The sequence below is a fragment of the Oryx dammah genome, unplaced genomic scaffold, assembly GCF_014754425.2.
Source record: "Oryx dammah isolate SB20612 unplaced genomic scaffold, SCBI_Odam_1.1 HiC_scaffold_12, whole genome shotgun sequence".
In the NCBI taxonomy this organism is placed as follows: Eukaryota; Metazoa; Chordata; class Mammalia; order Artiodactyla; family Bovidae; genus Oryx; species Oryx dammah.
This window is the reverse complement of record NW_024070196.1, coordinates 43,816,625-43,842,925: the sequence shown is the minus strand read 5'-3', so window position 1 is coordinate 43,842,925 and position 26,301 is coordinate 43,816,625. Positions and strand designations below refer to the sequence as shown.

The following is a 26,301-nucleotide window of genomic DNA, read 5'->3' as shown; positions in this document are numbered from 1 at the left end:
ACACACAGACACATACACACACACACACACACACACAGCACTTGTGACTAACACAGCCCCAAGGGAAACCTGAGGGCCTTTACGTATGAACACACCCCCCTACACACACAGACACACACACACACACACACACAGACACAGACACACACACACACGTGTGGCACTTGTGACTAACACAGCCCCAAGGGAAACCTGAGGGCCTTTACATATGAACACACCCCCCAACAGACACACACAGAGGACAAGCACGCCTGCCTGCTGCCCTGCCCTCCTTCCCACAGGCTCTCCCTGAGGACGCCAGAGTAGGAAGAGAGGCTCCAGAGGACGCAGCCCTCAACCCTTGCCATGCGCACATTCCCTCTTCCTTCTGACGCCAAGCGTTTCATAGCCACTTCCACCCACTATGCTGCACATGCTGTCTGACCCATGGGCCTGTCTCCAGAGCCACTCCCCACCCCTGTTCCGCTGGCGCTGGCCTCCACGGGGCATGGGGCTCCGCGAGCCCCGCCGTCGGCTCCTCCCGTTGCCATCCTGCCGCCTCCACTTCGCTCCCAGCACCTCAGGTGCCGTTACTACCCGAGGCTCCCCCGCCTCCACCCGGGGCAGGTCTCAGTCTGCTCTGTCTCATGCAAGAGCCAGCCCAAACTTCCCCTGCAGCCAGACACCCACACATCCTGTGCCCCCAGACCCAGCGCACAGCACAGCCGGCACAGGAGCACCCCTCTGCTGAGATGCCCCCTTTCACTGAAGGCGAGTTCAGACGTCACCTTTCCCAAAAGCTTTTCTGGACTCTCCAACCCTCACCCTGAACCCTGGCATGCCGCACTTGTGCGCTCACAGATCTTCACCTACTTACAGAGCCTCCTGCCCACAATGAGGCAGAGGAGGACTGAAACGAGCAGGGGGCACTCCACACGCTTCATCAGGGTCCCTGGTCATTTCACGACCATGAGGTATCTGAGAAAAACACTGCCCACACGCTTGCCCCACACTGCTTTTCTAGACCCTCTAAGAGGGTTTCGGAGGGGAGCTGCCTATAAACGTCATGCCCCTACACCAAGTCTCTGCAAGTGGCCGAAGCAAACGAGTTACCCACATGCAAGGTGAGGTCGCTGCTGCCGGTGGCTGCCTGGGCTCTCAGCTGGCTCAGCTCGGCCTCGGCTGCCTCCTTGGCTGTGAGGGCCTCCTGCAGGCGGCGGCTGAGGATGCTCACTGCATTTTCGTAGGCCTTGTGCTTGGTCTTCATCTCCTTTTGTGCGCTGGTCAGGTCCGAACCCAGACGCTTCATCTTCTGCTTCTGTTCTGTGATGGCCCTGCGACGTGGCAGAGACAGAAGGAGTCTCAGCTCACCTCTGAATTCACATGCCACACCAAGCACACGCGAAGTATATGTCCATCCAAGCCCCATTCCTCTAGGGCTCTGGATGGAGGCTGTCCCGGCTCCACCCTGTCCAGCTCCACCACTGCCCAGATCTGCCTCCTCAGGATGTGGTTGGTGGGTGCCCCTGAGGAGCCCAGCACTGCATTTCAACTGCCCCACTCCCCTTTTGGAGCTGTTTAGATGATTTGGTGGAGGCTGAAAGAGTCCCCTCCTACCAAAAAGAAAGACTTCCAGCGATCCTCCTGATCAGCAGCAAGAAACTCAACATTCAGGCTCACAGTAAAACAGTGGCTGACCAGAGTGCTGTGGGACACACTGTGGGAGTGGAAGGGCCTGGCGTGGACTGAGGGGGACCAACACAAGCATCCGCCCTGGGCAGGGAGCTGGGGCAGGAAGGGCATTGCAACACGTTCTTGACACAAAAAAGCAACAAAAACAAAAACAGACAGGGGAGTGTTTGTGAAAGGATATGTTATGTTAGCACATCCACGTGTAACCATCAAGTCTGGACGGAATCACTTTTGCAGCTTTAAATCTGGACTCTGACATCTAAGCCTCCCGGGGTAGACCAGTGAGGGCTGGACACACCATGCTGGGGTCCCCTGGTGTGGACCAGTGAGGGCTGAACAGACAGTACTGGGGTCCCCTGCATGGTTCATAACCCCGCCCGACCTCCCCCAGCACATGCCCCGCCTGCATACTTCGTGGCTTCTTGCTGCAACTCTTCTATCTGTTTCTTGAGTACCTCGTTGGCCTCCGTCAGAGCGACCATCTGCTCTTTATCAAACTGCAAAGACTTCAAAGAAAGACAGGAAAAGACAAAATGAGGAGCGTCAGGCCCTCCACCTGAAGTCCCAAAGTTGGGACCGGCTTCCTCGCGGGTAAATGGTGCCCTCTCAGGGCTGCCTTACAGGACATGGGTTTTGAGGAAGATCCAGACAGAGAGTCCTGAGGTAAGTGACCACTTTAACAAAGGTTAGGAGCATCCTGAGTTGCCTGTGCCAAGGAATGTGGTGGAAACAAGTGAGAAGAACTGGCCAGTGGGGAAACCTCTGGCATCCGGATCCCACCCGGGGGCCCCACTGGACTCCCTGACAGAGCCCCCAGGCCCCTCCTTGGTTTCTCCCAGCACCCCCGGGGCAGCCTTGTGCCCCCTCCTGGCCTCACCCGCTGCCCCGTCTCCCCCTGTGCAGTGAGCACCAGCCCCCAGGCCCAGCTCGGCCCCTCAGTGAGCCCTGTGCTCCCACAGCTCCCAACCCTCTTGTCCCGCCTGTACCCTCACAGCCCTCAGCTGTGGCCTCCAGCCCACCTGCCCCGCTAGACCCTGCCTGGCCTGCTTGTGGGATTTCTGACACATCACATGTAAGACAAAGCCCTTGGTCTGGCTCCCTGCCCACTGTTCTCCGAGGTCTACCATCTGCCTCAGTTTCTCACACGTGCCATGCTCCTCAGCTGCAGGAATCTGGCCTGAGGTCTCCCTCTCCCCGTCCCATTCCAGAGACCCTCTGATACTGCCACCACCATCTCCCATGGGCTCCTGCCTCCACGCTTGCCTCCTCTCGACCACAGGGGCCTTCGGGCATGCACAGTGAATCCGGCTGCACCACATTTAAAACCTAAAGCACAGCCAGCGTATTCCTCATGCACCCTGCCACCCGCACAGAACTCTGTGCCATCCCACACCCAGCAGTCCCCTGGCTTTCTGCTGACTCTCCAGCTCTCAGACGCTGGTTCTAGGCCTGTCTCAGTAGCTCCTTCACAGCTGTATCTCTGCCTGGACCACCCCTCTCAACCCTCCAGCATCTGAGCTCCAGGAGGGCCTTTTCCAGGTTACTTTTCTAAAAACCTCTCCACATGTCCCTGCCCACCCACCATACAGCCTCAGGCCCGTTCAGCTGAACCCTCACACATCAAAGATGCCCCCAAACCTGTAACTGCGTCTCCATCTCATCACGCTCCCTCTGTGCTGACTGTAGGTGCCCTTCGAGATCCACCACCTGCTGCTGGACCTGTGACATCTCCTTTTGCAGGCGTGAGTGCTCCACCTCCATGGACCTCTTCTCCCCTTGAAGTTTCATCAACTCCTGCCGCAACTCCTTCACCTCTGAGTCCAGCCTCTTCTTCGTGGCCTTCAGCTCACTGATGAGCTGGTCTTTGGAGGTGGCGTCACGGCGGTAGGCCTCCACCATCACCTGCCCAACAAAGACAGAAGCTGCAGCTAGTGGGGTGGGGCTTCCAAGGGGTTGAATGGCATAAACAAAAACACTCACTGCTTACATCTACAATACTTTTGGGGAGTGAAAGATAATGTATTTCAGCAAATGCACAATACTGCCCACTGAGATGTCACAATTTTACAGTCCTCAACAGGTCTGGGTGAGACACATAGCAACTACGCCAGCCGCTGGGGTTCCTGACCATGTCACCTTCTTGGGGGAATGTGGCCATTCCTTCTCCCTCTACTTGCCCTGCCTGACTTCTGAAGGCATCCCCGCTTGCACTTCAGTGACAAAATCCCCCACCACTTATAACATTCTCAGTCGCCCTTCCTCGGACCCTTGGTGACACTGTGTTCATTCCTCCAGAGCAGAATTGGCTTCACTAACATGAAACACCTTATTTCAATGCTAGACTGTGGTGTGACTGTTATCAAAGACACGTTGAACAGGAGGCTTGGGGCTCTGTGGAAGCAACATGTGCTCATGCTACGTGATGGCAGGGCACACGATCCGTGAGATAATAGATGCCAAGCCCATCCTGAAAATGCACCTGACTTCAGAGATATAAAAATGGGAGGGGTGAGATGCGTGTTTTAGAATCAGTGAAGTGCCTTAAAAAACCTGGAGCCAAGTTGTTACCTTCCTCTTGAGTGATTTCTTTCCAGTGAAAAGATTAAACATATAGGATTTTCTTCATGCACTTGTTTTGTAGGAAGAAAACTAACTACATGTTCTTACCTTTTGTTGAAGAAACTGTTCCTTTATTTTCTGTGTCTGCTTTTTCAGTGTGCCAGCTTCCTGCTGCAGGTGCTCCACCTATGAGGGACATGAGTGCAGATGTTACACTGATGGCTCCAGGAAGGCCCTGTGTCTCAGGGTGACACATGTGCACAGAGGCATCAACAACCTGCCTCCAAGCATCCTGTCCTAGAAGATAACAGTCAGTCAGTGTCTGCAGAAAAAGTGTACCTACTCCTTGGAGAGAAAACATGTCACTGACTTCCTTTTGATGCTCATGGAACAGGATTTGAAGACAACATTGTTCCCGACACTAATTCTGCTTCCTCCACACCCTGCAGTTTTCTTGTTCTGTATTTGTTTACTGGTTGCTTGCATCACAGCATGGCAGCTCCCAGGTGTGGGACCATCAGGCCATCTCCCCACCCTCATCCACTCTGTTGATGTGTCCTGGAGGTCACACTAAAGTCAGGCAGCCAGGAAGGAAAAAAAAAAATCGAAGTTCTAAGTGGCTTTTCCCAAGTCTGAGCTCATCATCGTAGGTAGATTGAAACCAGCATTTCTTGGCAGATTACTTTCAAAGCCTCAAACAACTGTTTTCTAGTTTCCAGCCATCTCCACACCCAGCCACCGACCCAGGACTGGAAGTACCACACTAGAGGCTATGGACCCTTTCCCCACTGAGCCCTGGGCCCTGCCCTGCAAGTGTTCCTCCATGTTTACAAAGCAAGGTGTTCCAAAACAGGACCAAACAAATAAAATGAATGGCCAGACAATGAGCATTACTTCTCGTATGCATGATTTCCATTCATAACAAAGTGACAGCAAATTGCATTACCTGGCTGGACTTGATGGCCAATTCTTGTCTCAACTGCTCTAAAGTGTCCGACGTGTCCAGGGCCCCCTCTTCCAGGCGTTTTGCCCCTCTATCAAATTCCTCTCTGCTGCTCTGGGCTGCCTGCAGAGCCACCTCCAAGACGATCTTCTCATTCTGCAGGGCCTGGATGGCATCTTCTCTGGAGGCAGCTTCCCCCTGCAGCTCCTCAAGCCTGGCCTGCAGCTCATCGTAGCGCACCTGCAGGTCCCCGAGGGACTGCTCCCTAGTCTGCAGAGTCTCCTGCGTTGAGGTGAACTGCTTCAACAAGTCCAGGTGCTCCTGCTGCAAAGCCTCCAGCTGCTGGTCTCGCTGATGCAAAGTCAACTTCACCTGGAAAAGACGGAACCAAAGTCAATGTGACTGCTCTTGAACAAAAACACTGTGTGCTCCAAGAGTTTACTTTTTCTGTGCTCAGGTTTTAAACAATCTGGATGGACGCTCTGGAGGCAGCCTTCGGTGTAAAGCTGTGGCACAGAACATGAGTAAGAAGATGGACAGACCAGCACAAATGAGCACCGTGAGGCCGGCCGTGGCACCAGGGCAGTGATGAGAGCCCCAGCAGGTGCTTGCCTGCTCCAGTTGCTGCTCCAGCGCTGCCGCCGAGGCCACCATCTTTTGCAGCTGCTCCTTCTCGTCTTCAAACTCCTCAAGCCTCCTCTGCAGGTCCTCCTCTACCATCGTCTTCGCCTCTTGAATCTGCACAAAGGCAGCTTCCTGGTCCAACATGTCAGCCTGGGCCCAGAGGAAAGAAAATTTCTTAAAAAGCAGGACTTGGACTTCCCTGGTGGCCCAGTGGTAAAGAATCCGCCTGCGAATGTAGGGGACATAGGTTTGATCTCTGGGCCAGGAAGATTCCACACCTCAGAGCAGCTGAGCCCATGTGCCACAACTACTGAGGCTGTGCTCCAAAGCCCAGGAACTCCAACTACTGAAGCCAGTGCACCCTAGGGCCCGTGCCTCACAACAAGAGAAGCCACGGCAACAAGAAGCTAGTGCACTGCAACAGAGAGCAGCCCCCACTTCCACAACTAGAGAAAGCCTATGTGCCCCAAGGAAAACGCAGCACGGTCAAAATAAATAAATATTTTTTAAAAAGGAGGATAACCTGATGGCTACAGATTCAGCAGACAAACCAACCACCCTGGAGAGAAGCCCTGGTCTCCATCACCAACCTGTCCACGACCCACAGACAGGGAGCCCAAAAGTGACAAGAGGGCAGAAAGCTGGTGTCCTCCTGCTGCCCATGAGACAGGCTAGCTGCTTACTCCTTTACCCACAACTCCCTTGCTGACTCTTGGACCCGGCTGAAGAGAGAAGCAAGCAGTCCACCCGGTTTTAAGAACTAGGATAAAGTGATGAATGAAAACGCCATGACGACCACTTGTGTGAAGACAGGCTGTACAGCACGTCCCCACTTTGGGGTGTGGTACACGGCACACTCTCTTCCACAAGATTATTTCCTGAGGCCACTTGGTAAAACTAGAGATCAGGGCCAATGGGGCAAATACGGCATTCATCATGACTATGTAGATAAGACTGAACACCTGGGTGTTTTCTTAGGAAAAAAAGCATGAGCTTATAACTTAAAATCTTCTCAGTTCTTTGACACTGAGCCCTTGAAACATGTTTGACAAAACATGACTGTCTTTTAACATCCACATCATCTGTGACGACAAAGGCACACATGGGGAGGCAGGGACCACTCTTGTCATAGGATGCCAACCTTCCACGTGCTCCTAAAAGACCACTGATGTTCTCGGCATAAAACTGCCCTGAATACACTGCCGGGATGCCGCAGACCCTTGTTCGCCTTTACTTTTCCAACAAGCCTGTGAAGCAGGTTATTATTATCCACATTTTAATACAAAGAGAACAAAGCCCAGAGACGATAAGATATTCAGTCCAGGGCCTCAGAGCTGACAAAGAGCACAGTTCAAAGCCTCTGCATCTCCTTCCCCAGGGATAATCCACGGAGATGGCTGAACACGGTCCTAACTACTACTTGTGGCTGCTGGAGGGTGAAATGTTAATGTAGGCTGAGGGCTGAACTAGGCTGGCCCACATGGCAGCTCACAGAAGGGCCACAGGTTACCATTAACAACTCAAGAGACAAGAGACGGGATGGGCATAGAGCGAACATGAGGGACAGAATGCCGAAACCTTAGATAACTGCAGATGGTTCAAAAAGGACATTTTAAAAGATATACGAACATACGTACATATATAGTACTAATGTTCACATGTATATGTGTGTATTATTTTCTTGATCAACGTAAAAGAAAAATACCCAAACCCCAAGACCCAGAAGGAGCTTGGCCCACCTCAATGCCCTGGAGCTGGGCGGCAATGCGCTCCTTCTCCTTGATGGACCTCTGCTGGGTTTCCGTCAGCTGGTGGGATAGGGACACGTTCTCAAGCTTCAGGTGCTCCAGAAGGCCCGCCTGGCTCATCTGTCCAACCTTCAGAGAAAAACAACATAAAGTTTCAGGTTGCTAGACTCCAAACACAAGCCCAGCCCATTCCAGCCCCTCACTCTGGTAGCCTCAGGGTCTCTGCATAGTGCTGGCACCCAGGAGGGCTGTTCCCCAGGACCCCTCCATGCGGAGCCTTGCTGCTGGCAGCCACTGTGACACTTGGGCCATCCGGCTTCTGTGTGCTTAAGAGGGGCTAGCCAGCAGCCCAGAACTCAGTGCTCATCACCCCTATGACGATGCGCTCTGTTGCAAGACCTGCACAAGTTTCCACTGAAGGTGCATCTCTGAGCCCCTGAGGTGAGGGCCCTCATCTGGGCGGCAGGGACAGCCAGGAATCTAACCATCCAATGAACTGACCTATGGGGAGACACATCTTGGGCCCTGCCGTCTCAGTGTCTGACTATCCTGGACATATCAGGCTGACCCTGGCCATTCCCAGGAAGAGGCACTGGCTATCCACTCAGTGTCTGACCCAGACCTTCAAGCACATCCCTTCCAGAGCCAATGTGAATGCTCCAAGACTTGTAAGATGCCAGGTGCGGCCAGACGTTGTGAGCTTCAGGGTTTAAAATAGAAGGTGCCAAGAAGAAGGGAAAGCATAATTTGCTGGGATTTTATTTCAAGGTAACAAAAGAATAAAGACCACCCTGCATTCTCCTCTCACCTGAGCATTCCTGGGACATATCTATGCTACTGGGAAAAGAGGGCAAAAACTTATTACACACTCTAATCAAGGAATACGAACTTGGGTGCCACAGGTATTTGAATAAAGCAGCTATGGTTCTCCAACTGCCATTCCCTTGGAATCTTCCATTTTTGTCTTCCAAATGCCATTTCTGAATTATGTCAGGACACAAAAATCTGGCTTCTTTAAATTTTTTTATGCATCAAAAAATCCACAATAGCTTCAAAACTGCATTGATTTGCAATGATTTATTTCCACCTACACTGTATGTAAACAAATGCTTATCTATATGGTCCTCTTTTTAAACAGCACATGTTGAATCACATTCTGTGCTACTGTTTTATAATTGTTTTCATTTAGCAATATATTGTGATAACTTTTTCTGATTAAAAATTAATTTTTGTGTTAGAAAACTTATGAAAATAAAAATTACCAGAAATGGTACTGCCAAAAAAACATAAATTTTTGTATATTTACAGATTATAGATTTTTTAAAAAAGAGTTTTTGGTGGAGTAAGTACTTCATATCCTCCACTTGAGAAATAAAGTTTCAATGTTTTGAACATTTTAACAGGTTAAATTACAATATTTAATCTGGACAAAAAAAAAAAAGGGAGGTGATAAAACCCACAGCAAAATTCAAAGAGAAGACAGGCTGACCAAGGTACCATCAGCACCTTCACAACTGGTCCAATTAGTCCAAACCCTGAGATTTGGGGCAAAGTGTACTATAGCAATTTGCCTACCACTTCCGAGTGCCTCCAGAGCACTCTGCAGACCGGGACCCACACCTGCTCCCACTGACGCAGAATCAGGGGCCAACATGCTTGCACCCTAACAACATGGAAAGACAGAGTGGGAAGTGTTTCCTCCGGGGTCCGGGAAATGAGCGTTTTCTGGAAGGATCAGGTGATCACATAGCTTGAGGAAGGAGCAGCTCTGCTGGGAAGCAGCATGTACCGTGCTCTCTGCACGTCAGAAACTCAAGACAGGAGGTGGTGAAAACCGAGAGAGCTGGGGTGTAACGGGTCCAGGACCCCAGCAGGCATGGATTTGATAGCTGGGTTCAGACAGCAGGTGCCCCTCAGAGAGGGGATGGGATGGATTAGTGAGAGCCAGGAACACAAGATGTCCCAGAGAGGGGGAATTTAGAATTTAAAATGCTCTAGCAGAAGCTGTGTCAGAAAATCACAGAAGGCAGTGACTACACGTCATGGGGTGTGAGCTAGACAGGTGGTCAGCAGATTTAAAAAATAACTTTCTGTGAAATATAAACTCAGAAGTCTTTTCAATATAGAGGAAAAGCAAGTGTTCCACACAAGTCATGCAGTGTGGCCCTCTGGCTATGGTGGGGGCCATACCTGGATGTGGGCCATCTCGCCCTGCAGCCTGACCCGGGCCTCCTGGGCCAGGGCGAGCTGCTGCTGGTACCACTGCCGGACACTCTGCAGGGATGCGATCTCGGCCTGGGATGCCTTCAGCTTGCTGGTGAGTGTGGCGCGCTCCAGCTGCACCTGCTGTAGCTGGCTCTGCAAGGCTGTCATCTGCTGCCGCAGGTCGTGCACTGAAACAGGCAAGCACAGTGCTCAGGCCACCGCATGGAGCAGGGCCATCCAAGTTGGGGTCTGGTCACTTCTCATCAACTAATAACACAAAACCTTGTTTTACATGTGCTTCTGTTGAAAGACACCTGACTTCACTTTCTGTGGATTCATTAACACTGAACTGACAGCTGACAGCACCCAACTTTTGCCTGGATGAAGTTTGTCTAGTGTAACAATTTTCTCTGAAAAGCGCACCAAAACCATCCTGCAGTTAGGAACACCAGACAGTGCTGGGGTTTACTGTAAATAGCAAAACCACCCCCAAAAGCACAAAAATAAACAAACAAAAAAATGGCACTAAATTGACCATAAAAGGGCACTTGGGGAACAAGAAGTGAACTGGAAAAACTGTGCCTTGTACATCAGGCAACCCCCACGGTTCTCTGCTCTGCACCTGTCTGTAAACAACCAGAAAGAGCTCTGAGTAGATTAAATTCAGTGAGTTGGTGAATTCATAACTAGGGAATCTGCAAACAGGGAGAGCGACTGTGTGTGTCTGGGAGCTTTCTGGCTTGAGACTTTGGCCTGATTGAAGTCTGTGAGTCATCAACAAACTCAGGAATGGTATCCACAAGAAACTCCACTGGTTTGCTGATATGGTCAACTCTTAACACGGATGATGGGAGGGGGAACAGACAAGAAATCACAGCACAAACCCAAGTCATAGTCCAAACAAAACCAGTCAAATATTTAAAAAATAAATTTCACCAAACACTTAAGAAAACACTTAGAATTTTAAATTCTAAAAATTTTAAATGAAACAAAAAAAATGACAGGATTCATGACCCCTAACCTTGGGAAATCCAACCTCTGCTCTTGAAATCCTTGAGAACGGATGTGCCTCAAAGTTCAGCATGGTAGGGCTTTAGGAAGGCAACTGGAGCATCCCCTGCACCCCAAATCCCCCACCCAGCTGGCACTATACTGGGTGTGGGTCACTGTTGACCTGCTCTGGTCAGGTCAGGCCTTGTAACCCGAGCACTACAGAACTTTTTGAACATTATATTAATAATTTTCTTAAGGGACTGGGTATCATAAAATGCCCAGAGACTAAAAACAGTAGGCTATTATATTTCTCAGCTGGTGCTCTCCACCACTCCCCAACTTCCCCAGTATCAGGATAAAGCTCTTGTGACAGCAGCTTGTCACTCTTTCTTTTCTGTCATAAGACCCGAAACCTAGTCTCACAAGTCTTATGACCAAGACTCCACGAGGGCAGACCTGGTCCCTCACAGCCATCCCGCTGCACCACTGCCCATCTCTCGGGCTCCCAGACTTCAAGGATGAGGGTGTCATCTATCCAGGCTTCTGGAGGACCAAGATCTGGGCTGACACGCCCCTGTGCTCTGAGTGCCTTCTCCCCATCTCCAACCCCTCACCCTTCTCCTACCCGCAGTGCACAGGGAGATGCTGAGCCCACAGACCAGGTTCTTGGTGCCTGGACGTGGGTGGCTCATGGACTCTGGGAATGGAGTGTGCGTCCCCAGGATGAGCAGAGAGCATGAGGGAAGGACCCCACAAGTCCTTCACTTACCACTAAGGCTCCCAGACTCCACTGTTTCATTTGTCTATCATTCTGAAGGGGGCTCCCCTAGGGATCCAGCTAGACCCAAAATCTGAACTTATGGAGGAAAAAGAAATATTTACTAGTCACTGGTCTCAGTGTTGCTTTTAAATACTCCAAACAGCATCTGCAATGCTGGAATAAGCAGGCGGGTCTAGCATAGGGAGGCAGAATGAGTGGAAACAATTACATCTAACCATCAAAGGTCCAAAGTCCATTTCAGGGCCTAGAGGAGCTATCCCACGTTGAAGGTCAGGAAGGGCGGCGGTGAGGAGGTATCCTTCGTCCAAGGTAAGGAGCAGCGGCTGCACTTTGCTGGAGCAGCCGTGAAGAGATACCCCACGCCCAAGGTAAGAGAAACCCAAGTAAGATGGTAGGTGTTGCAAGAGGGCATCAGAGGGCAGACACACTGAAAACATACTCACAGAAAACTAGTCAATCTAATCACACTAGGACCACAGCCTTGTCTAATTCAATGAAACCAAGCCATGCCCGCAGGGCAACCCAAGACGGGCGGGTCATGGTGGAAAGGTCTGACAGAATGTGGTCCATTGGAGAAGGGAATGGCAAACCACTTCAGTATTCTTGCCTTGAGAACCCCATGAACAGTATGAAAAGGCAAAATAATAGGATACTGAATGAGGAACTCCCCAGGTCAGTAGGTATCCAATATGCTACTGGAGATCAGTGGAGAAATAACTCCAAAAAGAAAGAAGGGATGGAGCCAAAGCAAAAACAATACCCATCTGTGGATGTGACTGGTGATAGAAACAAAGTCTGATGCTGGGAGGGATTGGGGGCAGGAGGAGAAGGGGATGACAGAGGATGAGATGGCTGGATGGCATCACTGACTTGATGGATGTGAGTCTGAGTGAACTCCAGGAGTTGGTGATGGACAGGAAGCCCTGGCGTGCTGCGATTCATGGGGTCGCAAAGAGTCGGACACGACTGAGTGACTGAACTGAACTGAACTGAAGCCACCCCTTGACACGCATGCAAAAACATGCAGAATTCCACAAGTTCAACCAAAGATAACAGTCCATTAGGCAAGTGGACATTTCATGTACAAATTAGAAGGGACAATAACCCCCCAGCACATTGATGGGACAATAGGTCAGTCCCCAGAGCAGACAGGGAGAAGGGGATGACAGAGGATGCGATAGTTGGATGGCATCACCAACTCAATGGACATGAGTGTGTGAGCAAGCTCTGGGAGATGGTGAAGGACAGGGAAGCCTGGCGTGGTGCAGTCCATGGGGTTGCAAAGAGTCGGACACAACTGAGCAACTGAACAACAACCAGAGCAGATGAAACGAAACGTCCAGGGGCACAGCCCCTGGGTACCTGCATACAACTAAGGGGCAGACGCGGGACCGCTCACCTGTGTTGTCCTTACTGAGGATGCTTCTCTGCATCTCCTCCACTTTGGCCATTAGTCTCTGATATTGCTCCTCTGCCACCTGCAGGTCACTGTTGGAGGATGCCAGGCTGGCATTCTTGGCTTCTAGCATGTTCTGCAGGTCAGTCATTGCCTGCTCGAGGTCCCAGCAGGACTGCTTCAAGGTGTCCACTTCTGAACTGAGTGAATCTTGCCTCTGCTGGCTGCTGTGGCTGTGCTCCAGCTGCGCCTGCAGCCTCGTGTGCAGAGCAGCCAGTTGCGCCTGCAGCTCAGCCTTTTCTTTAAGTGCCTGGAGAGACACACAAACAGCCATGCTGACTCTAGGAAAAATAAGTCACTTCCGCCCTGCCTAATAAGAGGGCTGCCAAAACTCAGTCAGTGAGACAAAGAAAGGTGTCCAACAGGTGGCCTTTACAGGAAAGCACCACATTGTACAAATATTCAGGAACTCCAGCATTACAGCTATCCCCAAAGAAGGGGTTTCTCCAATCAGGCCCAGCAGGCAGGTAGGTGGGGTGAAGACAGAATGTGCTTGTTTTCTGCATGGCGGCACCTGAGCAGGCCAGCATGGGGGGAAGGCTCTGTGATCACCTTCTCACCCACAAGGATGTTGAAGAAAGAAAAAAGTACACACACACACACACACACACACACACACACACACACACACAATACCTGAGAGCTGAGGGATCTCTAATAGATGCAGAGCAGTCAAGTTTGGGAAAAACCAAACCCACAGAACACATCAGCTGGGAAAGGGCACCATTACATGAGGCCTTGCAGCCAGGGGCACAGAGCAGCCTGAGGCACCATCTGTGCTAGGTGGCAGGACCACAGGGACCCCTGTCTGATGGACACGGCAGGAAGGGCCAGGAAAGGTGGGGCCAGCAGAAGGCCCAGGCACCTGGAGCACCAGAGAAGAGACAGGGAGCAAAGGGCACAGTCTCCGCCCATCAGCATCTCTCACCCTAAAGTGAGCCTATCAGGAAGTGCATGTAGAGCAATTTCAAAATGCAAAAAGGAGCAGACAGCTGTACATCAACATGCAATAGGAGAAAAACAGCCTTGCGAAGACAAACAACAGATACAACAAACAGAAGAACAAATACCCAAAGAAAAGAAGCTAACTGAGCAGATACAATAAGATCTTGTAGTAAGTATAATTAGTGTCTTCACAGAAATGCCAGCAAGTTTTACACCCGTAACAATCCACAAAGATCTTGGCTTGGACACAGCTGAAGAGCAAATCAAATTCCAGGAGGATCAGTTCAGTTCAATTACTCAGTTGTGTCCAACTCTTTGTGATTCCATGGACTATGGCACATCAGGCTTCCCTGTCCATCACCAACTTCTGGAGATTGCTCAAACTCCTGTTCATTGAGTTGGTGATGCCATCCAACCATCTCATCCATCCTCTGTCGTCCCCTTCTCCTCCTGCCTTCAATCTTTCCTAGCATCAGGGTCTTTTCCAGTGAGTCAGTTATTCACATCAGGTGGCCAAAATACTGGAGCTTCAGCTTCTGCATCAGTCTTTCCAATGAATATTCAGGACTGATTTCCTTTAGGATGGATTGATTTGATCTCCTTGCAGTCCAAGGGCCTCTCAAGAGTCTTCAACACAACAGTTCAAAAGCATCAATTCTTTGGCACTCAGCTTTCTTCATAGTCCAACTCTCACATCCATACATGACTACTGGAAAAACCAGAGCTTTGACTAGATGGACCTTTACCTTTGTTGGTAAAGTAATGTCTCTGCTTTTTAATATGCTGTCTAGGTTGGTCACAGCTTTTCTTCCAAGGAGCAAATGTCTTTTAATTTCAAGGTTACAGTCATCATCTGCAGTGATCTGAGAGTCCAAGAAAACAAAGTCTATCACTGTTACCATTGTTTTCCCATCTATTTGCCATGAAGTGATGGGACCGGATGCCATGATCTTTATTTTTTGAATGTTGAGGTTTAAGGCAGCTTTTTCACTTTCCTCTTTCACTTTCATCAAGAGGCTCTTTAGTTCCTCTTTGCTTTCTGCCATAAAGGTGATGTCATCTGCATGTCTGAGGTTATTGATATTTCTCCTAGCAATCTTGATTCCAGCTTGTGCTTCATCCAGCCCGGCATTTTGCATGATGTACTCTGCATATAAGTTAAATAAGCAGGGTGACAAGAAATAGCCTTGACGTACTCCTTGCCCAATTTGGAACCAGTCAGTTGTTCCACGTGTGATTTTAACTGCTGCTTCTTAACCTGCGTACATTTCTCTGGAGGCAGGTAAGGTGGTCTGGTATTCAATCCCATCTCTTGAAGAATTTTCCACAGTTTGCTGTGATCCACAGTCAAAGGCTTTGGTGTAGTCAATAATGCAGAAGTAGATGTTTTTCTGGAACTCTCTTGATTTTTCTATGATCCAACAGATGTTGACAATTTGATCTCTGGCTCCTCTGCCTTTTCTAAATCCAGCTTGAACATCTGGAAGTTCTCAATTCATGTATTGGTGAAGACTCGCTTAGAGAATTTTGAGATTACTTTGCTAGCGTGTGAGATGAGTGCAATTGTGTGGTTGTTTGAATATTCTTTTGCATTGCTTTTCTTTGGAATTGGAATGAAAAGGGACCTTTTCCAGTCCTGTGGCCACTGCTGAGTTTTCCAAATTTGCTGGCATATTGAGTGCAGCACTTTCACACCATCATCTTTTAGGATTTGAAATAGCTCAGCTGGAATTCCATCACCTCCACTAGCTTTGCTCGTAGTGATGCTTTCTAAGGCCCACTTGATGTCACGTTCCAGGATGTCTGGCTCTAGGTGAGTGATCACACCATCGTGGTTATCCGGGTCGTGAAGATCTTTTTTGTACAGCTCTTCTGTGTCTTCTTGCCACCTCATCTTCTGCTTCTGTTAGGTCCATACTGTTTCTGTCCTTTATTGTGCCCATCTTTGCATGAAATGTTTCCTTAGTATCTCTAATTTTCTTGAAGAGATCTCTAGTCTTTCCCATTCTATTGTTTTCCTCTATTTCTTTGCATTGATCACTTAGGAAGGCTTTCTTATCTCTCCTTGCTATTTCTTTGGAACTCTGCATTCAAATGGGTACATCTTTCCTTTTCTACTTTGCCTTGAGCTTCTCTTTTCTCAGCTATGTGTAAGGCCTCCTCAGACAACCATTTTGCCTTCTTGCATTTCTTTTTCTTGGGGATGGCCTTGATCACTGTTTCCTGTATAATGTCTTGAATCTCTATCCACAGTTCTTCAGGCACTCTGTCTTCAGGCACACTTGTCACTTGAATCTATTTGTCACTTCCACTGTATAATCGTGAGGGATTTGATATAGGTCATACCTGAATGGTCTAGTGGTTTTCCCTAATTTCTTCAATTTAAGACTAAATTTTGCAATAAGGAGTTCATGATCTGAGCCACAGTCAGCTCCTAGTCTTGTTTTTGCTGACTCTATAGAGTTTCTCCATCTTTGGCTGCAAAGAATGTAATCAATCTGATTTTGGTATTGACCATCTGGTGATGTCCATGTGTAGAGTTTTCTCTTGCATTGCTGGAAGAAGGTGTTTGCTATGACCAGTGTGTTCTCTTGGCAAAACTCTGTTAGCCTTTGCCCTGCTTAATTTTGTACTCCAAGGCCAAACTTGCCTGTTACTCCAGGTATCTCTCACATTCCACAGGAGGACAAAGTGAAAACCGTGTACAACCAAAAGGAACCTTGAAACCTCAGTAATCACCTCTTCAGTCTGGAGTTTATGCAACAGAGCAAGCATTCTAGTGTGGGTGCCCTCCCCACATCCCCACAGGACAGGTTACTGAGGGGACAGCCCCCACCCTCTACCCCACTGTCTTCACCAGACACCTCCCCAGGCCCTTGCTGTCTTCCTGCCAAGTGCAGAGGGTCAAAGGCAGCTAAACTGATTTACTCTGATCGTTGATAGGAATGCTGAGAATTAAGGGATGGAAAATGATTTTTCAGGCATATGCTAACCAGATAAAGCAAAATTCATATCAGAAAAAGCAAAAAGTACTAAAGGGACAAAGATGACAATTTCACTGGGCCAGAAAAAGGTGAAATCCACTCCAAAGATTGAACTGTTATGGTCTCTTAGGTCTCTAATAGCGGAGCTAGGAGGTATCCAAGGCAGATCCTGACAGAGATACAGGGAGAGACCCCACAGTCAGAGTGGAAAACTAGCATACCTCTTTCCAAGGCTGACAAACAGAACAGAGAAAAATAAATGGTTACAGAGGACAAGGCTGCTAATGATGATGAAGCTTCTTCCTAAAGACATGTGTAAAACTTGGTGTGTAGTGAATAGGAAATTGCACATTCTTTCCAAAGACATGGCACATTAATACATCCATCAAATTTCAATTACCTGACTAGCTTCTAATGATAAAGCTTCCAGCTGTCCTTCGAGTCTCATTTTTTCTTTAAGAACCTGCAACATTTCATCATGAGTTTCAGCAACAGAGCTTTCCATGGACACACTGGAGGATAAAGACAAAAGGATCAGGTGGTGGGAGTATAATTGATCATTATCTTCCTTTATACTGTCCATACTCTCCAGATTTCACACCCTTCTGGCTAGTCTCCCCTAATTAAAAAAAATTTTTCTCATTGTGGTATAGGCTTCTCTCTAGTTGCAGCACTTGGGCTTAGTTACCCTGAGGCACATGTGGCTTTAGTTCCCTGTTGCTGCTGCTGCTGCTAAGTCACGTCAGTCGTGTCCGACTCTGTGCGACCCCATAGGTGGCAGCCCACCAGGCTCCCCCGTCCCTGGGATTCTCCAGGCAAGAACACTGGAATGGGTTGCCATTTCCTTCTCCAATGCATGAAAGTGAAAAGTGAAAGTGAAGTCGCTCAGTCGTGTCCGACTCTTAGCGACCCCATGGACTGTAGCCTACCAGGCTCCTCCATCCATGGGATTCTCCAGGCAAGAGTACTGGAGTCGGGTGCCACTGCCTTCTCCCCTTAGTTCCCTGCCAGGGATCAAACCTGTATCCCCTGCTTTGGAAGGTGAATTCTTAACTATCTTTTCTAATTTTTAAAATTAGGTCAAGTCCTTAGGTTTAAGCCCTTTCCCTACTTTTTTTAAGAAACAGATAAGTAAAAAGATTTAGGTAGACAGTTAAAGCTCAAACTCTCGCCCACAGTAGGACCTTTACAGCCAGCACAGGGCCAGAACACCTTTATGGAGACATGAGTCCATGTCACATCAATGCAACAAATCCTGGAAAGCAGGGTACCTTAACATTGCAGGTAAGCACTCATCAGACCCAGTTTCTTTTCTAACAAAGCAACAGAGAGTGTATAAATGAAATGTTAAGGACTGAGTGGGAACTCCGAGAAGAAGGTGGTGTCTCGTGGGCTCCAGCGTCACCCACCTGCTGCAGATGCTATTGGTCCGGCTTCGCGTCTCCCCGTTGACTTCCTGCCTCTGCTCTTGGTGCTCGGCTGCTGCAGCCTGCAGGACATCTGAGATGGAGGGGAACTGGCCCAGGGCTCCAACTGTGATCTCCCTGCCACTGACCACGTAGGGGGCCTCACGCGTGCCCCCCATGTTCACTGGGATGCCTGGTGTCCCGCGGGTGGAGACACTGCTGTAGGAGGAACTATCGCTCTCCGTCCCGTCAGCCTCGGACACGTTGTCTCCAGTCAGGGACGCATTCTCCAGGCGGTCGTCGGCCTCGGGGCACAGGCTGACCTCAGACACCACTGATGTCGCGCTGCCTCGGTTCTGCTTCAGGGAGCCCCTGGTAGAGTCCGGAGCTGGAACATTTCCACCAGAATTCCGAACGTCTGAATCTTCAGTTCTGTAATCAGCCAGAGACCGAATTTTGCTTGATTTGGAACTTTTTTTCTCCTTAGGATGTGCCAGGAGCCCTAAGCTGCCCACCTTCGGCCCCCGAGGGACACTGGTGCGCAGGAAGGAATATTCTTTTGTCATAGCCACGGCACTGGCCCTCGGTAAGGTTTCTGGGTTCAACATGAGTTCAGGATCAAGTGTGCTAAAAAGTCTCGTTTTAGTTACAGGTTGACTGGACTGAAGAGGAAAAAAAAGTACAAAAATTATGTTTAAAATTGACAAGCAGCATTCAAAAATCGCCACCGAGAAAGGCCATACTGATTACATAAACAGAGCACCCTCCCGCCATGTTCCCACATCACAGGCCTTCCATTCTTAACCTTACTCCTCCATGTCCATCCCAGGGAAAGTCCAAGCACAGGCCTGTCATGACTGTGACCTGACGATATTTTAAAATACCTACTAGAGCAAGTCCTTCCTCATCACACCTCCTTCACAAAATTTCCCTGCCTATTCTCTCATGTTTATTCTTTTAGATAAACCTTGAAATTTTTCTTCAAGTTAAAATATTAGTCCTGTTGAATTAGAATTACCATAAATTTATAATTACTTACAGGATAATGAGCAGTTTTCCTACATTTATTCATATCTATTTGCATGATCCTTGACAGAGAAACTTATGTAGTGTTTTATCTAGATTCTAAACCATTTTTGTTGCCATTTGATACTTAGAAATTATTTTGTTGATACTGTAAATATTATTTTTTTCCCTCTAATTTTATAACTGGTCATACTAGGATAACTACTTTTCATATCTGTATTTCAAACTGACAATTTCTGAACCCCAATTATTTTATAATATTATAATAAACTTATAATAATAGCAATTTTCAGTTGATTGGTCAGCATTTTTTAAAGTGTTATCAACACCTGCAAATAACAATGTCATTTCTCTTTTTCTTTTTTTAGTAATTTTCTTTATATTTCTTGCTACACTGGGTCTTTGTTGTTGCACAGGCTTTTCTCTAGTTGAGGCAAGCAGGGGCTACTCACTAGTTGCGGTACATGGGCTTCTCATTGTGATGGCTTCTCTTGTTGCTGAACACAGGCTCTAGGGCATGTGGGCTCGGGAGTTGCAGCTAGGCTTTAGAGCATGAGCTCAATAGTTGTGGCACATGGGCTTAGTTGCTCCACGGCACGTGGGATCTTCCTAGACCAGGGATCAAACCCATGTCTCCCACACTGGCAGGCAGATTCTTCACCACTGAGCACCAGGGAAGCCCTCTTCTATTTTTTAATACTTATATCTCTCATTTCTTTTTCTTATATCATTGTGTTATCTAGAACTTCCCAACTGGCCTTGAATGAAGCTGAGGATGTGAGAAGATGACATTCCTTGATGCTAAATGAACATGACTTTCTTCTACAAATAAATTAACGTTCAGTTCATGTTATTCTATAAAGTCAGTGCAGTCGCAAAGTGGTGAGGGACAAGGTGGGTGAGGAGCATCTCGGAACGCTGCGACACAGCAGCAAGGATAAGTGAGTCGGAGCAGCGAGGAAGAGTAAGGGATGTGGGGTGGCAGACCGACCGGACCTCCCCGACAGACACACACACTATAAAGCTGCCGTAATTAGAGCCACAGAGACCAGGAGAAGCAGCAGACGGACTGATGACACAGAACACAGCCCAAGAACTGGCCCAAGTATTGGTGGCGTCTATAGATATTAAGGGAGAACGGCAAAAAAAGTGAAAAGACAGACTACAAGATAAGCAGCCTTGAGATAATTGACCAGCAGTCCACAAAGAGGCTCATTCCTACCTCTCGCCTCCATCCAAGCAAGTGGATTATATCTACATAATAAAATAAAAGACATAACTTATGAAAACTTTTTACATTATCTCTTACTTTTAGTATAAAAATAAAAGAGGTGAATTTATATCCTTCAAATAGGGAGATCTTAAATATGACATAAACCTTAAAAGAAGTAACAGCAAAGACTGAAAGTTCTGACTGTAATCGTTCAAATCCAATGTGCAGGGTCTTCCCTGGTGGTCCAGAGGTTAGGACTCTGAGCTTCCACTGCAGGGGGCTCAGGTTCAATCCCTTAAGATTCTGTTAGCCGAGCAGCAAAGCCAAAATGAACAAAAACAAAAAGCTGATGTGCAGTAAAAAATATACCAGAAAAGAAGTCATGGAAAATTAAGAAAAAATTATTTGCAAAAATACTAAAAGGGAATAATTTCCTCATATATAGTACCAACACAGCAGAAAGACAAACTGAAAAACAGACAAAGGCTGACAAAGATACTCAGCCAATATGTAAAAAGGTGCTTATTGTTAGGAAGTACTTTTTTTCTCAGCTATCTGAGAACAAAGATTCAATTTTTATTATTTCTAATCCTCCCAAAGATGAGAAGTCTAGCAGTCTTACAGACTGCTAAATGGACTGTAAACCAGTCCTTATCAACTAACAAATACATAAAACCTTTTACCCAATAATTTAACAGTTAAGGATTTATCCACAAAAGTATAGCAAGACACAAAACATTCACTGCAGCACTGTTGGCAATTTCAAAAAATTAGAGACAACCTAAAATGTTGATCACTTCAGGCTGCTTAATGCAATGCTGGTATGTGCGCATGGTTACAAAGGGTGAGGAGGGTCTCTACTGCGCTGAGGTTGGACAGGTGCGTGAGAAAGGTCGCATGAAAAAGGTCACATGAAGAGCAGCACAGAGAGGGCGCTCGCCCTGTACACAATCTTCACCTCTACATGAAGGACCCGTGCGGTGACGCTTTCAAAGTATTTACCAGACTACAAAACGGGGGGACTTTCACTCATCCTCTCTAGCCTTTAGACATGAAGTATGAATTACACTCCTAAAGAAGTATCTTTTTATTCTTAGTTTGGGTTTCCCTGGTGGCTCAGACGGTAAAGAATCCTCCTGCAATGCGGGAGACCTGGGTTTGATCCCTGGGTTGGGAAGATCCCCTGGAGGAAGACATGGCAACCCACACCAGTATTCTTGCCTGGGGAATCCCCATGAACAGAGGAGCTTGGGGGGCTACAGTCCATGGGGTTGCAAAGCGTCAGACATGACTGATAGACTAAGCACATTTTTAGTTTAACTGTTTTTGCTTGCTTGTTTTGTTTTTTAATTTGCTGCATTGGGTCTTTCTTAGCGGCACGAGATCTTTGGTCGCATCCTGCGGGACTTTTGTTGCCGTGCACAGGCTCTTTAACTGTGATACATGGGCTCCAGAGCATGTGGGCTCTGTAGTTGCAGCTTGCGGGCTTAGTTGCCTGAAAGCACGTGGGATCTTAGTTGCCTGAACAGGGATCAAACCTACATCCTCTGCATTGCAAGGTGGATTCTTAACCATCGGACCACCGGGAAGTCCCATGTACATATAATTTTTAAAGATGGGAACTGATGTTAAATTTCACCCTGAACTCCTGACACATTAACTGCCTAATGCTGGATGACCCAGACAGAGCCTGGACTTGCAGTGCAAACCTAAGAGGCAGGCTGTGGACAGGACAGGGCATATGTACACTGGCTGGTCTGTATCTTGGTTCTGCCACTTTACTGCTAAGTGACCTTTGGCAAGTTCTTTACCTGCCTGAGTCTCACTGTAAAATCTGTGGGGAAATTAACATTGCCTGGTGCACGTAACTCCTGACTACTGACTGTCACTGTAAGGTTTTCTGACAGGCCACCTGGATAGATGCCTGAATGCCCCTGACCAGGTGGGAGCCTCAGTCAGTTCAGAGCCTGGTGCTGGCTCTTCCAGTCTGTTTACATTGGCTTCAGAGCAGTGACACTCGAAAACCCAAGATCCTCTCTTGGGAAAACAAATGGCCAATTCTGATAAGGACTTGTCACAACTAAATCATTCATTGCAAGTGTTTTATTTTTTTAAAGCATGAATCCTATGGACAGAGGAGTCCATGCGGTCACAAAGAGTTGGACATGACTGAGTGACTAACATACATGCACACACTTATCATGTATGTGACACACCACACAGTCTAATACCATAGAGCAAAGTTCAGCAGAAACACTATCACTTACACAATAAACAAGTCAAACCCAGGACTGGCTGCTCAAGTAGAGAGAGCGGTTACACCCACATGTTCGCTGCCTCTGCTTTTCTAATGGCAGATTTAGACATAAAACATGCCTGTTTGGAGGGAAGAAGGACCAGAGGGGTGGAACCAGAGCCCCAGGGAATCTCCTCAAAGGGTGGGAACTACATGAAAAAGATGATTTTTGTAGAGACACACACAAGCCCATCCCAGCAAAGAGAAACAAACAGCAGATCCTAGAATTATGACTGCCTGCCTGCTGTTTTTTCCATTAGCTGGTTCGAGAGAGGGAGACTCACTCTTTCCTGCTGGCGTTTCACCCTGTACTGTTTGAGCTGTTCTTCCAGCCGCTTCCGAGCCTGCAGTCGGACCTGCTCCTCCTTCTCCAGGGGCAGCGAAGCCTCTGTTGAACCTGAGGTAGGGAAACAGCCATTTAGAAACTCACAACACAACAGGACACAGAAGATAAATCAGAAGAGCAGCTTGGCTGTCTTGTGTTTTATTACCGATATGATTTAGCTTTAAATAATACATGGCTGTCTAGTTTGAAAGAACTGTTTGCAAATGGATGGAGAACTATAAGCCTTGGACCACAGACAGGACCCACCTGGTGGCAGACACAGTGGCCCAGCACAGAGGTGGTGCGTCTGCCAGCAGCGCACTGCCACCTATGGGCATCCCGCCAATAAAACAGGACGTGCAACTTGCACCTTTTAGTAATTAAAGAACTGAACTTGAAATTGGTGCCGGTGTGAGTGTTCTGAGGCTCCCATCAAGCTCTAACTCTGCTTCCTTACATTACAGAGGAACATGAACAGCAATCCTGATGGAATGACAGGCAGCAGCCGCAAACAGGAACATGCTACCAAACTCGCCTTCTTTACCCAGGAACATCCCAGCAGATTATCTCAGTTTCCTACCCGAGGTGACTCCAGTCCAAGGGCCATGTTCAGGGACAAGAGGGGAACTACTCTGACAACTTTCGGGCAGCTAACAAAACTTAAAATATCAAAACCCAAACTTTCACTTTGGGTAAAAAAAAGAGTTGAACAGTGAGTGAAAGGCAGGCAAGACCCAGGCCTCCCAGCTCAGGGCCAAGGGCTGGTGAGAGCAGAGGCATGCCGTAACTGAGCCCCTTCCTGGGCGGCACCATCCTCAAATATGAATTCTGGGAGGGAAGCTGCTGTTGTTTTAAATAATCCCTAAAACCTGAGCAGTCACCAAGAATTTCACTAGGAATTCACCAGTGTTGTTACTGATTGTGCACTCATACTCTTCATATAAGTTTCATATGAAAGAGCTTATATACTTTTCACATCACGAAGTGGTCCAGATGGCAGAGACCACCAGAGGCATGGCCTCAGGGCTGGGCACATTCCTGGGAGGGGCAGGCAGGGGAAAAGCAGGAGAACCTGGGGCCAGAGCTCACAAACCCCTCAGGTCAGGACCCAGGATTTCACACAGCATCCTGGCTGACATGCTAACAGCTTGTTTACAGAAATGTTTAAAGTATGCTGTGACACTAACAGCATAATGAAAAAATTCCTGTGAACACCCTCTAGTAAGCATGGGAGTGCAAGTGCAAATGAAAGCATCAAGGCAGCATTGCTGCACACCCAGCAGACTGGTGAAGACTGCAAGGAAACAGCATCTCTGTCCACTCACAGGATGTTAGCGCCCTTGCATGTGACCACCCATGATGGAGATAAACACAACCACTGCTTCTGACCCAGAGTTCTGCTCCTGGGATGGAGTGCATAGAAGTGAGAGCACCAGCGCTGCAACATGCATGGGGAGCTGCTCACTGCAGCACTGGTCCCCTGGCCCTGACCCGGCCACACTCGGGGCTCCTCCAGCCTTAAAAGAATGGACGTGGAGCTGCATCAACTGATGTGGGGCAATCTCCAAGTGACAGCGCTAGGTGAGAAGAGCATGTAATGATGTGAAGGACATAGGCCCATTTTAAGAACAATGATCCTCCAAACCTGGCTGTTTTCAGAGGCCTGTAAGGCACTATGTGAGAAGGTGGTTGACCTGGAGGGGAAGGGAGGAAGTACTGAAGTGGGGAGGAGGTGTAACAACAGCAGCTGTGAAATGACCCCATTAGGTAAGATTACACAAGACTGTGTGTGAAAACTTGCATGTCAGAAAAGCCTGGAGGCTTCAGGGCTCTCAGGCTGACAGTTTGCAACTTGTTTGCCCCTGAATCCCCAGGGATTAGCACGAACTAAAGGCTGATTAAAGTAACTCATAAAAGAAAGCCTTCAAGCTGTAACTGTCAAGATCAAATCCCCACTGCTGCTTGCTCACCCCCTCCCGGGTGATGGAAGACATGCACGCACAGGCCCTTCAACCTGGGGCCTCCAGTGCTGTTGTCACCATCAGGCTGTGACAAAGTGTATCTTCCCTCTGAAATGGAGCTATCTGTTAAACGCACAGCCCACCACGGTGATAAAACAGCAACGGCCGAGGGGCGAGCCCTTCGGGGCCTGTGCCTCTCAAGGACGGTGAGTGACGGGGCCCCGAGGGTGGGTTGGGGGATAAGGGGGTGGGGGAGAGCCCGGCAGGAAGATGCTTACACAGTTGCGTTTCTTGCATAGGAAGACTGAGTCTGAGGGACTGCAAAGCTTCTTTTCTAACAATGCCCTCAGCACTAGTCCCCTGAGACTTCCTTAGGTTGTCATGGAAACCAGCCACACCTGGAGACGCATCAGGACCCGCTGGCGAGGGAGGCTCTGGGAACTGTGGTGTCGGCCCATTCAGACAGGTGTCCCCCTGGCGTCCTTCATCTGAAGTTCTGTTTACCTTGGCACTGGCACCTGCAAAAGAGGGTGTGCTGGGCCATCATGTTTTAACAACTAAAACAGGACAAGAGGGAATCTAGACATGGGAGCACTCTCCACATCCCAGGAACCTGTTCACTCTGCAAGGACAGCAAGCTTGTCCTTCCGAAGGGCAGGTGATGTGGACAAGTGACTCAACCTCGCAGAGTAATGCCCTCACCTGCAGGGTGCCCTCCTCACCTTCCGCACTACAGCTGTAGAATTTCAGTAGTCATATTTTCTTTTCATTTAAACAAGACCAGTAAGAAATCTTATGAAAGTCTGTTTTTAAAACAACAGCAAAAAAAACCCTCCACAAATCCTTAAAACGTGGCCAACGATGTTTCTAATAAGCATTGTTAACAGCAGTACTAACCAGTGTCACCGCCTCACATTTACAAAGGGCTGATTCCAAAGTTATTTCAAGGCATAAGTTTATCATCCAAAATGAGACATCAAAGGTGAAGAGTTAGAACAGCTGATGAGAATGATTACCCCAAAGCTGAGGACAGAACCCAGAATCTATGCTTCTGACTGACAAACACCTAATGGGTAAAAACCCAAGTTAACCAGTGATGACTATTCACCTGCGTATCAAGCTCAGTCTCCTCTACTAACATTACTACAAGTTACTTGCACACTAA

The 26,301-nt window shown here is 48.3% G+C and overlaps 1 protein-coding gene across 7 annotated transcripts in view; it reads right to left on the bottom strand.

Annotated features, from left to right (window-relative positions):
- Positions 1–26,301, bottom strand: part of GOLGA3 (golgin A3) — a 46,148-nt gene that overhangs the window by 11,683 nt on the left and 8,164 nt on the right. For 3 of the 7 annotated variants that reach the window (XM_040251526.1, XM_040251525.1, XM_040251527.1), the window contains exons 3-15: positions 25,535–25,654; positions 23,135–23,247; positions 18,319–18,977; positions 17,310–17,421; positions 12,924–13,230; positions 9,736–9,938; positions 7,537–7,674; positions 5,786–5,947; positions 5,177–5,545; positions 4,339–4,416; positions 3,310–3,573; positions 2,083–2,177; positions 1,097–1,313 (exon numbers count right to left, since the gene is read on the bottom strand). In XM_040251526.1, the coding sequence (XP_040107460.1) occupies positions 1,097–1,313; positions 2,083–2,177; positions 3,310–3,573; positions 4,339–4,416; positions 5,177–5,545; positions 5,786–5,947; positions 7,537–7,674; positions 9,736–9,938; positions 12,924–13,230; positions 17,310–17,421; positions 18,319–18,977; positions 23,135–23,247; positions 25,535–25,654 (2,837 nt within the window). Of the gene's footprint in view, positions 1–1,096; positions 1,314–2,082; positions 2,178–3,309; positions 3,574–4,338; positions 4,417–5,176; positions 5,546–5,785; positions 5,948–7,536; positions 7,675–9,735; positions 9,939–12,923; positions 13,231–17,309; positions 17,422–18,318; positions 18,978–23,134; positions 23,248–25,414; positions 25,655–26,301 lie in introns of those variants that run through there. The other 4 variants (XM_040251524.1, XM_040251521.1, XM_040251522.1 and 1 more) reach the window with 2 other exon arrangements.